The sequence below is a fragment of the Arachis hypogaea genome, chromosome 19, assembly GCF_003086295.3.
Source record: "Arachis hypogaea cultivar Tifrunner chromosome 19, arahy.Tifrunner.gnm2.J5K5, whole genome shotgun sequence".
Lineage (NCBI taxonomy): Eukaryota > Viridiplantae > Streptophyta > Magnoliopsida > Fabales > Fabaceae > Arachis > Arachis hypogaea.
Window position 1 is genome coordinate 153,351,173 of NC_092054.1, and position 14,685 is coordinate 153,365,857.

At 32.9% G+C, this 14,685-nt stretch overlaps 1 protein-coding gene across 1 annotated transcript; it reads left to right on the plus strand.

Annotated features, from left to right (window-relative positions):
* The first annotated feature begins 1,754 nt into the window (after positions 1 to 1,754).
* LOC114925984 (uncharacterized) lies at positions 1,755 to 14,371 on the plus strand. Its single transcript, XM_029295820.2, has 29 exons — positions 1,755 to 1,874; positions 2,718 to 2,788; positions 2,902 to 3,018; positions 3,632 to 3,645; positions 3,722 to 3,825; positions 4,933 to 5,027; positions 6,061 to 6,074; positions 6,161 to 6,264; positions 6,711 to 6,925; positions 7,045 to 7,161; positions 7,260 to 7,381; positions 7,479 to 7,554; positions 7,644 to 7,776; positions 7,912 to 7,945; positions 8,199 to 8,308; positions 8,405 to 8,469; positions 8,524 to 8,605; positions 8,730 to 8,826; positions 8,905 to 9,035; positions 9,142 to 9,346; positions 9,993 to 10,094; positions 10,207 to 10,254; positions 10,364 to 10,420; positions 11,353 to 11,454; positions 11,756 to 11,865; positions 12,026 to 12,195; positions 12,433 to 12,586; positions 12,740 to 13,352; positions 13,446 to 14,371. The coding sequence occupies exons 1-29, from the start codon at positions 1,755 to 1,757 to the stop codon at positions 14,369 to 14,371; spliced, it is 4,308 nt and encodes a 1,435-aa protein (XP_029151653.2).
* The last annotated feature ends 314 nt before the right edge of the window (positions 14,372 to 14,685 follow it).

Genomic DNA, 14,685 nt, shown 5'->3' on the forward strand with positions numbered 1-14,685 from the left:
TAATAACAATTATGTTTAGTAAAATAACTTTTAAAATTTAAAAATATTATAAGACATAAATTTAAGCGTTAAATTTAAAAATTAATTAATATATGAGATTATATTAGACTTTTAAAATTTAAAAAATGCAAGCTAATTTTAAAAAACTCTATTTTAATTGCTTTCAAAAGTTATGTGATCTTTTAAAAACTGATAATACAAACATATAGTCTTTTTTATTTACTAAACACAAAATAAGAACTTATATTTTTAAAAAGCACAAACATTTATTTAAAAAATTTTATCAAACTAAGTCTTACATTAAAAAAAATATTTGGAGAAAAGATAAATAAATCTTTTAGAAAAAAAATAGGGTCTTAGAAAGTTAAAATATTAAATTTCTACATGTTTGAACATTTTTAATGTTAAACATAATTTATTTTTCTATTTTCTATTAGAAACATGTAAATTAATTATTATAACTTTTTTAAAAAAATTTTGTTATCGCGGTATTCTCATCCTGAGAAACCAATTATTTGATAGTTCTTTTTTGGCAAAACTTATCAAGGACATTTCTTTTGGTAATCAAGACCTCCTTTATTTATTGTCGATGAGCCAACTCCGAGATATAACTTTTGTCCAGCTTAACCAAACTAACCCAAGTCCTTGGCCCTTTGTCCAAAAAAAAAAAAAACCAAACTAATCCAAGTCTCCAACCAAAAGAGAGAGAACAAGTAGAAGAATGCAGGGCAGCCGAGCCCAAGGTAAGATGGCTGCTTTGTTTGCCTCACTTGGAACTACATCGGATTTAAATTCTCATGAAAAAATATAAAACCATGTTAATAGAGTAATAATAGGGGTGGATGTCTGAGTTAGAATGTGTTGTGTAAGACCAAAAAAAATAAAATAAAATAAAAGAATGCATGCATTGTAGGTTGAAAAGATGAACGGTGTTCATTGGGAGGGTTACTGGATAGAATGGGTACTTGTGTTTTCTTTTCTTTTTGAAAAAAGTATCTGATTTTTTTTGTAGATATTTAAATTTTTAAAAATTTAAAATATACTTAAATCTCTAACTTCTTTAAAATTTGGACACATCGACCTTTGGATCTAATTTATCCTATTTTAAAAATTCTCTCATGTGTGCATCTGTATCAATCAGTTCACTACAACAAAAGTCACGTTTGATTTTTTCGTTAAATCTGACGGACCCAAGTGAATATAAGGGATCAATATGTCCATGTTTTGAAAAAGTCAGGAACTTAAATGTATTTTCAAATTCTCGAAAACTTAAATGTCTGCGAATCAAAAGATCAAGGACCTTTTTATTCTTTTATCTTTCTTTCTTTTTTTTGTCGATTCTAATGGATACTTGTTTTTGTTTTTGTTTTTTTATTATTTCTTACGGTATCCCCAACCTGATAAACTAAAGACTAATCTATTGCGATACTAAGCTCTATTTAAGGATTTATTATGGCTAATAGATTACTACATGCACAAAACGAGATTCAAACTCGATACTTCTATTTAATTTCAGGTGTATGTGGGGTTTTTATGGGCATGGGCCTATCTAGTAATGATAATGACCAAAAACTGAAGAAACATGGGCTGAAAGAAAAGGAGTTTTGCTCTACAAATCTATCAAACAATAGATAGCCGTGGTTTCATCTCCGAGCTGGAGACCTCTCCGCGTTTCACGCCGGTTCCAGTCCCAGGTGGAGCCTCTCCTCTACGGTGGCTTCTCCTCCAGCGTGGCTTCTCATCTTAATGTCTCCATGTGCTCCTCTGTCACTCCGCCGTCACCTATCCCTTTCATCTCCTCGCTCAAGCAACGTAACTTCCGTTTGATTGAATCGTTCACGCAACCTGTGTTCTTCATGTTTTTGTTTGAACAGGTAATGATTAGTTGGAACCCTACGAGCTTTGCTTTCTTCTCCTTACTTTCTCGTCCTCTGCCCTACCAAACTCTGTGTACGAGTCTTTGTTGGGAGTTTGCTTCGTCGCCGTTCATCCAGGTTAGCTTTTTTCCAGTGGAGACTCAAATCCAGGATCTCCGATCAATCAATCAGGTGTATCCAAACCTATTTTGCTCTTCATCGTTTTTCTTTCCTTCATTGTGTGCATCCTTGTGATCAATCTTGGTTATTGTTCCAGGGTTAACCCAGATTTAATTGTCTAGGGTTTGTAAAATTTCTAATTGTGCAAACTGCGATCATTTTTTGTATATGTTCCATGGTTAAGCGAGATTCTATTGTCTAGGGTTTGTGAAATTTCTAATTGTGCAAATTGCGATCATGTTTGGTATCTGTTTGATGGTTAGGGGAGATTTTATTATCTAGGGCTTGTGAAATTTCTAATTTTTGCAGATTGTGATCGTTTTTTATATCTGTTCCACAGTTATCCCAGATCTTATTGTATATGGTTTGTGACATTTGTAATTTGAAAGTTGTCTATGTGATTTGGTTTGTTTGTGGGTTCATGTTCTTCGTTAGATTCTTTCCAAGTTGCTGTTAATTTTGAGTATGGTCTATGAAACCGTTTCATCTTCTTGATTTCGTTATTTAGAATTTGATGTGATTATCATTTCTCCTTTTGTTATCTCTTGAATTGTTTGTTTTCATGTGGTTTGTCTATTTCATCAATTTTTGGGATTTTATAATCATTATAAAGATTGTCTTCTTACTTACCTTTTCTTATATTTATGAATGATGGGTTTGTTTTTGTGAATGATTGTCTAGGTATGGGGTTTCTACCTAATCTACTTTCTCCATGATGATGTGATTGACAGGGTTCTTTCAGGAAATACAGAGTATAGACCCAGCTTCTCCTATTCAACTTTTGGATTCCCAATTTCATTCTCTCTTATTCAACTTTTGCATTCCAATTTCTATTTTGATTCACTAATCTCTTTGGATTTTTTAGGCTGAATATAGCAATTTCTAATTTTATTCTGCATTCAGAATCAAAATTTATAGACCCAGCTTCTCCTATTCAACTTTTGGATTCCCAATTTGATGTTACTATGGAATTCTCTTCTAGGTAGTCTATTTGATGAGTGGTGATGTGATTGATAGGAATTGATTGATAGCTTCTTTGTGATTTATTTGCACTTTGATGAAACTTTTTGTTAGTCAACTCACTTGCATTTGAATTTTTTATTGGTTATGCAAAGAGTGCTGTATATTTCGGCTGTTGCATAGAAGTAGAGCTGATTGTCATAAATTTTTGTGCTTCTTTGATAAAGGAATATGCTTTTGCCACTCCCATTCAAGTTTTGCACTCCCAATTCCATTCTCTACTGTTCAAGTCTTGCATTCCCATTTCAATTCTGATTCAATAATCCCATTGATGGATCTTTCCTTTTTTTTTAAGCTATGTCCATCAAATCCATTAAGTTTACCTAAAATGAATTGCTTGTTGCATGTGGGTTATGAGAATCATTATCAAGGATTTGGTTTTGTAGCTAATGTATTCTATCCCTGGTTATGTGATTGACAGATTTTTATTGATGTTTCTATATACTTTTTTTCCAATTTATTTGCTGTTTCTAATGTATGCCTACCTAAGACATTTACCAACTCTCATTGCCATGAGTACAATGATTGTTTGGGGTAGTTGATGACTGTCTTTCCTATGGTGAAATGACATGTAGGTGCACTGTAGCAGGTATGGTGTGGTTTGGTCCCTATTTCTTGATTTCTCGAAACTTTCACTTGTTTTTGATGTTTTTGTGTTTGTTCAGGTTTTGCCCCTCTCATTAGTTGTCTCTATGGCATTGAATGGAGATGGATATGGACTCATATTTTGTTTTCCCTGCATTTTCATATTCAATTTGAATTCAAAAAGGTGAGCCTCTTTCATACAAGTAGAGCTAATTGTGATGCATTTGTGTGCTTCATTTAATTATATCCAAAGTAGACCCATTAAATCCTATATATCAACTGATGAATCTATTTTTAATCTTTTACTTTGTATATATTCAACAAATTCATTTAGTTTTTATACTATTTTCTGTATTCAGAATCATGTTCTTTCATTTTATGTTTGATTTCAAATTTTATGAAGCACTCTCATAATTATATTGAGAGTAGACCCATTGAATGCAATATTAAAATTTCATGATTTTTATTGATGTTTCTGTATACTTTTTTTCCCATTCATTTGCTGTTTCCAATGTCTGCCTACCTAAGACATTTACCAACTCTCATTGCTATGAGTACAATGATTGTTTGGGGTACTTGATGACTGCCTTCGCTATGGTGAGATGACATGTAGGTGCACTGTAGCAGGTATGGTGTGATTTGGTCCCTATTTCTTGATTTATTGAAAGTTTCACTTGTTTTTGCTGTTTTTGTATTTGTTCTGGTTTTGCCCCTCTCATTAGTTGTCTCTATGGTATTGAATGGAGATGGATATGGACTCATATTTTGTTTTTCCTGCATTTTCATATTCAATTTGAATTAAAAAAGGTGAGCCTCTTTCATACAAGTAGAGCTAATTGTGATGCATTTGTGTGCTTCATTTAATTATATCCAAAGTAGACCCATTAAATCCTATATATCAACTGATGAATCTATTTTTAATCTTTTACTTTGTATATATTCAACAAATCCATTTAGTTTTTATATTGTTTTCTGTATTCAGAATCATGTTCTTTCATTTTATGTTTGATTTCAAATTTTATGAAGCACTCTCATAATTATATTGAGAGTAGACCCATTGAATGCAATATTAAAATTTCATGAATCTGTTTTTATTTTTTTATTTTCTGTATATTCAACAAATCCATCAAGTTTAGATCAAGTGAGTTGGTGGTTGCATGTGGGTTGTGTGAATCATGATGAGGGAATGTGTTTTGTTCCTAATCTGTTCTATTGGTAGTGATGTGATTGACAGAAATTGATGTATAACTTGCTCGTTGTTTATTTATATGTTTTGATGTTTTGATTTTAGGTCAATTTCATTCCATTTTATATCTATTTAGTCAGTGGTGATGTGATTGATAGGAAGGAAGTGGCTTTCTCACAATCACATGGCATCACTCCACTGTTTGTGTTACTAGGGAATTCTCTTCTAGGTAGTCTATTTGATGAGTGGTGATGTGATTGATAGGAATTGATTGATAGCTTCTTGGTGATTTATTTACATTTTGATTTGCATTTTGATGAAAGCTTTTGTTAGTCAACTCACTTGCATTTGAATTCTTTATTGGTTATGCAAAGAGTGCTCTATATTTCGCTCGTTGCATAGAAGTAGAGCTGATTGTCATGAATTTTTGTGCTTCTTTGATAAAGGAATATGCTTTTGCCACTCCCATTCAAGTTTTTCCCTCCCAATTCCATTCTCTCCTGTTCAAGTCTTGCATTCCCATTTCAATTCTGATTCAATAATCCCACTGATGAATTTTTCTTTTTTTTTTTAATCTATGTCCATCAAATCCATTAAGTTTATGTAAAATGAATTGCTGGTTGCAGGTGGGTTGTGAGAATCATTATCAAGGAATTGGTTTTGTAGCTAATGTATTCTATCCGTGGTTATGTGATTGACAGAAATTGATGTATAGCATGCTGGTCATTTATTTATTTTTTAAGTTCAACTGAATTGCATTACTTTTTTTGTTCTTTGTGTAAAAATTATTTTATATATCAGCTGTTGGATGGACATACAGCTCTTTGGCCTGAACTTAAGAGGTTCATTGAGAAAAGAATGGCCTTGTGCGAATAAAATGGCTTCATGGTATTGTTTATCTAACTAGCACATGTCTTTATCCAAAGAAAAATCTATCCAGCAGCTGATCTTACCATGAAAATGTCTTCTGCACACATAATAAGTTTGTGCTATATATTCTTCATTGGAAATTTGGCAATCATTATCAAGGTATGAGGTTTCAATCTCACCCATTTCCTGAATTTTGATGTGATTGACAGATTTTTATTGATGTTTCTGTATACTTTTTTTCCCATTCATTTGCTGTTTTCAATGTATCCCTACCTAAGACATTTACCAACTCTCATTGCCATGAGTACAATGACTGTTTGGGGTAGTTGATGACTGCCTTCCCTATGGTGTGATGACATGTAGGTGCACTGTAGCAGGTATGGTGTGATATCTCATTTTTTGGTCCCTATTTCTTGATTTCTTGAAAGTTTCACTTGTTTTTGCTGTTTTTGTGTTGGTTCAGGTTTTGCCCCTCTTATTAGTTGTCTCTATGTGATTGAATGGAGATGCATATGGACTCATGTTTTGTTTTCCCTCCATTTTCATATTCAATTTGAATTCAAAAAGGTGAGCCTAAAGCCCTTGATTTTTTCTATAAAAGGATGGTTGGTGATCCACATTCAATGCACAAACATTCTGCTGTGTTCTATTTCCTCCTAAGCTCTGTCTACATCAGAATTTTTCTGTTTACATTTGATCTATTTCATCAACTCTATTTACCTCCTTTGTTTCTTTTTTTTTCTTCTGCAATGCCTCCTCCATTTGATATGATTTCTAAGATGCATCTTCCTAGAGAGGCTTGGAGGCTGAAAGTTAGGGTTCTAAGGCTTTGGGTTGTACCCTCTTTTGGGAATCATGATGTTCCTAACTCAATGGATATGATTCTCCTTGATGAGCATGTTAGCCCCTATTAGCTTCTCTTTTAAATATGGTGTTACTTGTTGTTTTTTAAGTTTTTTATTTTAAATGATGTGTTTCACTAATCTGATTTTGTTCTTTTGTTGGATTTCCAGTGTGGAAAAATTCAAGCTACAGTTAAGAAACCACTTCTTAATAGGTTTAGGGATCATATAATTGAAGGTCAAGTTTATAGAATGACATACTTTACTGTTGTGTCAAATCATGGTAGTTATAGAGCAACTTCTCATAAATTCAAATTAGTTTTCCTTCACCGAACCACTGTTGTAGCTGTTGATAAAGATGTTATCCCTAAGACTTGTTTCAACATGTTTCCTTTTTCTGAGCTGTTGAACATGACCCAAGATTATGATTTTTTAGTTGGTGTGTCTATCTTCTTGGTTTGCTGTTATTTAAGTTTTTTTAACAAATGGTTTCAATATTTAATAGGTTGTGTTTATTTGGAATAGATGTCATTGGCCTTTTAACTTCAGTGGAAGAAGAGAAAGAATATGCAAAAGAGGGAAAAATTGTGAAAATGATTGTGCTTGAATTAAGTTCAAAAGAGTATGTTGATTGAGTCATTTCTACTGGTTTCTCTTTATGTTTTAATCATCTTTTTTCCTTGTTTTCTGTTTGATCCTTTGTCATGTTTTGAGTTTCAGTCTTACAGTGCGATGTGCATTGTTTAGGGACTATGTTAATCAAGTAAATCATTTCCTTGCCTCTGGTTATGTGGAGCAGCCTGTTGTAGTGATTCAACTTGCTAAAGTCAAGTTCTTTAGGGGTAAATTGTTTCTTTTCTATACATCTCATTGCTACTCTAGGTGTTGTCTCCAATAAAATTTGCTAGACTATTTCTGTGTTGCTGTGTAGTTAAGTAGGCCTTCAAAATGTGATGTATGCCACTCAAATGTTATTTAATCCTGATCTTCCTGAAGTTGTTGAATTCAGGCAGAGGTTAGGATGTTTTATTTTGTTGATTTTTATTGTATTCTTTATTTACAACCAATATAGAATAACAATTACAAGTATTTGCATTTTTTTAGTATGGTTGAGCAAGGTGTCAATGGTACCCAACCACTGTTTATTGCAAATGAGGGTAAAGTTGTCTCCTTGGAAGATGATTTCATGCGTTTAACTAGAAAATGCACTATTGAAGATCTTCAAGATAACAATGAGGTTGTCTTCTTTTGAGTTAGTTGTGTTTATGTTTATTTTATACAGAAATGAACTGAAAAGGAAAATCAAAAAACAATTTTCAGATCTGTTTTTTCATTCATATTCTTAACAAATTTTGAAATGTTGATTGTATAGGAGGGTTCTTTTATCATTTTTGGTACAATCCAAGGTATTGTTGAGGATTGAGGTTGGTGGTATTCTGCTTGTGTGTGTGGAAAGGGTATCTATCCTCAAAATGGTGCATATTACTGTGATTTTTGTTTGAAGCACGTAACTAATATGACTCCAAGGTCAGAAATTTTTTTCAAAATGTCTTTTCATTTTGTCTTGTGGATTGTTTATGAAAATAATGTTTCTTGGTATTATTTATTCCGAATCATTGTGTTCCTTTTTTTTCCGCAGATTTAAAATTAAAATAACAGTTGAAGATCATAGTGGGGAGCGTATTTTCCTTCTCTTTGATCGTGAGGCATCTTATTTGCTTAAGAAATCATGTGCTGACTTGTTTACCGAGGTTCAAAGAGATGCAAGTGTATGTTCTTAGTTTTCTTTCATGTATTGTTCACTTTATGGGATGTGATATGTGTTATTTAAACTCTGTATTTCTTATGTATTATTTTCAAAATAGCTTGTATGTGGGGATACTTATCCTCTCATATTCCAAGGGCTCATTGAAAAGAAGTTACTGCTGAAGTTTGATACCAAAGGTGTGCCATATGATACATTTTATGGCACTTTCTGAGTTAGGAGAATATGTGATGATCCCACCATTATTGCCATGTTTGAGCTTCTCGATTATGATGCTGATGATGAGTCTACTCCAAAAAAGGTTAGATATACATATAATTATTTTTACATTGTGTAAATTCATGTTTTGTTCCTTTTTTTATTGTGCTGTGGTGAATTTTCCTTACGGTCTTATGTATCTTTAAACTCTTATGGCATATGAATAGGAGCCTGATTTACACAAATCTGTTCCCTGTGAAAAAGGGGATATTGGTATTAAGAAGGAGTCATCAAAGACTTTTATCAAAAGTGAGAAAGTTGCTAGTGAGTCTTCTGGGATTTTATCTAAATCCCCAGTTCTTATAGATTTTCTGGCTGAAAAATAGCCTGCTATTTTCCGAGGGACTGAGTTTGCTTCCTTAATTAATGGTGAACATGGAAAACATGAGAAAACACCCAGCAATGATACTGTTAGTGATGATCTTTCTGCTGAACTGGATATATTGCGTAGCTCACCAGAAAAAGAAACCCAGGTGCTGTTATATAATATTTTTTCCTCCTTCCTATGTTTGTTGTTTCTAAATGGATTTTGCATTTCTTGACTGACATTCATAGCTTTTGTTAATTTCTTTGTGATAGGAGGTGTTGTCCCACGTTATTGATGCACCTTCCCAATATGGAGAGAAGCTTATTCATGAAAATGATGTTGTCACCTCCAAGGGCAAGAGGAATCTGAATCCCCAATTTGAAGAGGCGGCTGCTGATGCAGGCGTGGGTTCAAGATTGCCAAGGTTAATGAAGTTTGATTTAAGGTGTGGAATTGAGCTGCTGTGTCTAGGTGTAGGTAGTTTATATAGTATATCTACAAGTGTTTAGAAAGGCTTGTGATTCCAAATACATTGAAATGTAATCATGTTAGCTGGATGGTATTTTGATTTGACCTTTTTGGATTGTGTCCAACAAATAAGATTGTCAGATATAGGGGTTTTCCTTTTGTGTTGGCTCGTGTCATCTGCCAACTATGTCTATTGTCAACTCCTTCTTTTGTAATAGTGACTTTGCTAGGAATTGGACACATTTTCAATGTTATACCCTCTTTAGGTTACATACTAGGATATGTAATCAGATCTTGGGATCCTCCTTATCATAGGTGAGATACCCATATGTAATTGTGTATATCACTATCAGTATTTTAATGAAATGCGGCAGTTCTTATTTTTATTTCTTTATTGTTGTACAACTTTATCTTTTCATGTCAATTAGTTATTGGTGTTGATTATAATACTTTATTTTTTTTTATGTTCTGCGTTATCAAAGGTGTGCATTGTTATATAAGTTCTTTGTTGGTGTGTTTCACAAGTTCTCTTCCCAGTGACCCGCCCTTTTTTTTTTACCTCTTGCTTATAGGAACTTAACAATGTGGATGTCTTTTGGGCAATGAATTAGGGGTAGTTTTTGCAATTTATGTTTCAACCTCTTGTTTCCTTTAGTACGAGTAACAAAGATGTCTCATAATTCTGTTCGTGCTAGAGAATATAGGCAAAATTCTTTGAAAAGAAAGCGAACACAATGTCACCATCGAAATGCAAGAGGTCAGTACTGAATTGACCTTCGTGATATTTTTAGTGTTTTATGTTCCATTTTTCAGTGATTTGATATCTATGGGAATCTTTTGTAATTTTTTTTTGTTTTTTAATGTTTTAGAGGTCCTCGATTCCTCGATGCCTGCTCTCTCTTTGAATGATTATATGGGTAATTTTTTTTGCTCCACCTATATTTTTTTAGTTAATCTTTGTGTTTCTAAAAATTTATCTGTTTATTTTATATGTTTTCAATGTTTCTGTTTATTTTTATTTTTTAGAAAATTTAGTTGAGGTGTCCCAGAATGTTAATCAGAGTTCAAATCTTATTTTGTCAGGTATAATAATATCTTTAAGTATTTTATCCCTGTCCAATTTTGTTTTTGTTAAATTATATTTTAAGTTCTTTGGATTTATATCTAATAATAGATTGGTTTGTTGATTTATTATTGTTTTTTTACACTGTTATAAAATTCTTTATGGAATCATTTAGATCAGTATATAGGTTTAATTTATATTGTTGTTTCAAACATACACAAGTACTAGAGGTTAATAAATTGTTTAATTAGTGTTTATTCTTGTCTTGGACAATATAAAAAGTTTTTTCGTTATGTGATTGGATTCACGTAATTAGTTAATTAATTAACTTTTCTAGCTAAATAATAGACCAGGGGTGTTTCTTGAAACTTTCTTAATTTGATGTCATAATCAATAGTTGTATATTAAAGAAAAGTTTAATTATTCTGTCGGTTCCTCTAATTTTTTGAAATCTCCTATTAGTCCCATATAAATATTTTTTCTTTTAGTTCTGTCCGTGAATTTTTTTTTTTTAGTTTTTTCAATTATGCCTCCCTTGATAGTGAAAAAAAAAATATACGCACTTGGTTAAAAATTTTACAGGATTCTATGGACCAATAGAGTGATTAAAGTCTAAAAAAAAAATAGAAAATAATTCTAATAGTGATTTAGCTTATTTAATTGCAACCTAGACAATTAGTATGAGTGATTAAAATAATGAAACAAAGTCTATTCTAACGTTAAAAAAAAATCAAACTGTTGTTGAATGTGCATTAAGCTTTATTTATATTTAGTTATTTAATAAATTAATGCTAATTCAGATTGATTTTCGTAGTTTATTACATTTTTAATGTTCAATTTGCATGCTGATTATTAAATAATTAATTGATTTCTTATTTCATCATTAATTTTTTTTATGTTTGGTTGTCAAATATATATTTACATAAATTTGTGTTATTTTAAATTAAAATAGATGATATAGACCAATCAGAAATATATGATCCTTCGATAAATTCATTCAGTCAAGTTGGTTCTGTTATTGATCATCCTATGTTCTTGCAAAGTGAGATACAAGGTACGCTCTCTTTCTTAAATCATCTATTATTCAAGAATAGTAAAATAGAAATCTTATTTACTAAGTTCTAAAAGATTCCATTGTGCTTCTGTGATGAGATATTATTCAGGCAGTATAAAATAGAAGTAGTGTTTTGTGATATATTCTTTTGAAAAAATTTAAACGAGTCAAGTATTTATTATATATTATATCAGTAAGCTAATGGTTTATTCATTTTATGTTGAATCTATTTCATGCCATCTAATTGAGATCAATTTTTTTTATTGTTATGCATGTTTTTTTTTTGCTTTATCTTTACCAGGTTGTCTTGATGTTGGTGATCCTAACTATGAATGTTCAATCTGTGGGGCGTGTTTCTGGTTATCAGAACGTGTTGAAAGAGACTCTACAATTAATCATCCTATTTTTACTGTTTGTTGCTCAAAAGGGAAAATTCAGTTACCTTATCTCCGAAAGCCCCCAAATCTGCTATATAATTTGATTAATGGACATGATAGCAAGAGTTTGTATTTCCAAAAAAAATATTCGATCTTATAACAGTATGTTTGCCTTCACGTCTCTTGGTGGTAAGGTTATAGATTCAGTGAATGATGGGAGTGGTCCACCGCAATTTATAATAACTGGTCAAAATTATCATCGGATTGGAAGTTTGCTCCCGGATCCTGGTCAGAAGCCTAAATTTGCGCAATTATATATATACGACACTCAGCATGAGATAATGCATAGGCAGGGAATCTTTTGGTATGTGTGTTTGAAGTTTTGTTGTTAAGTTTTTTTATTTTATTTCTCTGATGTTTTAATGTTATTTGCATTGAAAAACAAGTTTATATCTGTCATTGCATAGTTATATTGTGTTTTATTCCCGTTATAATGCATTATTAATCATTTTTGACTAATAATGATGTATCAAAACATATCATAATTGTATTCTGTGTGGTTTTTAAATATATTTTTGTGGTTAATGTATATTTGTTTTAGGCAAACATCTGAGATAGATAAAGAATTAATAACTGAGTTGTTGCAAATGATCGATATTCATAATGTCATAGCACAGTCATTTCGAAGAGTCAGAGAATTCTATCAGTATCATCCATCCGAGATATTCTCTTTGAAGTTGTATTCGCATAGGAAGGTTGATTGAAGAACTTACAATACTCCCTCTTGTGACGAAGTTGCTGCTCTGATTGTTGGAGATTTTGATTCGTCGGATCATGGTCGTGACATTATTGTTCGATCTACTGCTGGTCAGTTGCAATGTAACTATGAAACTCATGCTCTGTATTAGCGTTTACAGTATCCGTTGTTGTTTCCATATGGTGAGGATGGTTACCAGTTGTATATTCCTTATCGAGGTCAACAGGAGGGATATGTCCCTGGAAGGAGAACAAGGGTTTCTCTCAGGGAATTCATATGTTTTCGTCTGCAGATTAGGGAGCAAGAAGATGGAATTATTCACAAGTGTAGGCGATTATTTCAACAATTTGTTGTTGACTGTTTCACCACAATTGAGTCTCAGAGGTTGTATGAGATTAGAATGAAGCAAAGTACAATTAGAGGAGAAGTGCTTCAAGGAATAGAAGAGGCTATGCGTAGTGGTGATGACGAAGCTTCTTTAATTGGGAGACGAGTCATCTTGCCTTCTTCCTTCACTGGTGGTAGACGTTATATGTTTAATCGTTGTCAGGATGCGATGACAATCTGTAAACATTTTGGCTATCCAGATTTATTCCTTACTATTACGTGTAATCCAAATTGGCCTGAATTTCAGCAATTCACAGAGCGAGAGCGAATTCCCATCGCTGATCGTCCTGATATCTCTTGCCGTGTTTTTCATGCTAAGTTGAAATGCCTACTAAGCGATCTCAAGGAAGGTGTGTTTTTTGGTCCACTTAGCGCAGGTATGTTATTTCTTGCTTGGCATTTCAATTTTTGTTTGTTGTCCTCGGACATGTTGTTGTCTGGTTTCTTAATGATGCTTTTGTATTTTTTAGGTATGTATACTATTGAGTTTCAAAAAAGAGGTCTACCATATGCACACATGTTACTATGGCTTAACGGGAAAAGCAACTTACAAAGTGTTGAAATTGTTGATGAATTCATCTGTGCCGAGCTACCCAATCCCCTCAAATTTCCAGCTCTTTATAATGTCGTCACCAAGTACATGATCCATGGTCCCTGCGGTCGACTTAGACCGAGTTCTCCTTGCATGAAAGATTGTAAGTGCTCAAAATTTTATCCGAAAAGATTCGTTGACCAAACGAGCTTTGATGAAGATGGCTATCCGATATATAGACGTCGTAATATGGGTGTGACAGTGAAGATCAACGACGTTGATATTGACAACAGATTTGTTGTGCCTTATAATCCACTGCTGTTAATGAAATATCAAGCTCACATAAATCTTGAGTTTTGTAACAAGTCAAACGTCATCAAGTATCTTTTTAAGTATATCAATAAAGGTCCGGATCGGGTGACTGCAACTGTTGGAGAAACATATCATGTTGGTGAATCTTCTCAGGTGGTTGATGAGATCAAGCAGTATTACGATTGTTGTTATTTATCACCGTCTGAATCCATGTGGAGAATTTTTGCTTATGATATTCATCAAAGATGGCCGTCAGTACAGAGGTTGACTTTTCACTTGCCGAACCAGCAACATGTTGTATTCGATAATGCTGATATCACTACTCATGTTTATTTGCGCAACAAAGATTTGCTAATGATGTTTACAGGTTGGATGATGGCCAACAGGCGATTCCCGAATGGGCAGTCTTTAACATATGTTGAATATCCAGGCAAATTTGTCTATTGTTCGAACAGTAGGGAGTGGAAGTCGAGACAGAGGGGATTCTCAATTGGAAGATTGAGTTTTGCTCATCCCTCATCTGGTATCGGTTCAAGGTTGAGCCACTTTTGAATTTGTAAGTAAAGTTTCACATGGACACAATAAGGTCTGTTCAAAAGTAAAGAAAGATCTGATTGTATGCTTATTAGTTTGTAGGAATTCATCATTAACATTAATTAAACCTATGTTAGTATGTTTTCTAACTTCTTCTTCTAATTATGTAGGAAGGTGTTTCGCCTCTGTGATATTAAACATCACAGGTCAATTGGTTTACTCATGCACCAAGAATCATGATTTTGAGCTGATTCTTTGTCTAATGGGGTCTTCTCTTCTGATGGAGGCAGCAGTCTTGCTGGCAGAGCTAATGATAATATTCTCTCTCTCTC

Coding starts and splice junctions, on each gene's coding strand:
- LOC114925984 (XM_029295820.2), top strand. CDS start 1,755: ATGTGCTCCTCTGTCACTCCGCCGTCACCTATCCCTTTCATCTCCTCG. Junction 7,777..7,911: donor ATCTTCAAGATAACAATGAG/GTTGTCTTCTTT, acceptor TTGATTGTATAG/GAGGGTTCTTTTATCATTTT. Junction 8,827..8,904: donor CAAAAGTGAGAAAGTTGCTA/GTGAGTCTTCTG, acceptor CTATTTTCCGAG/GGACTGAGTTTGCTTCCTTA.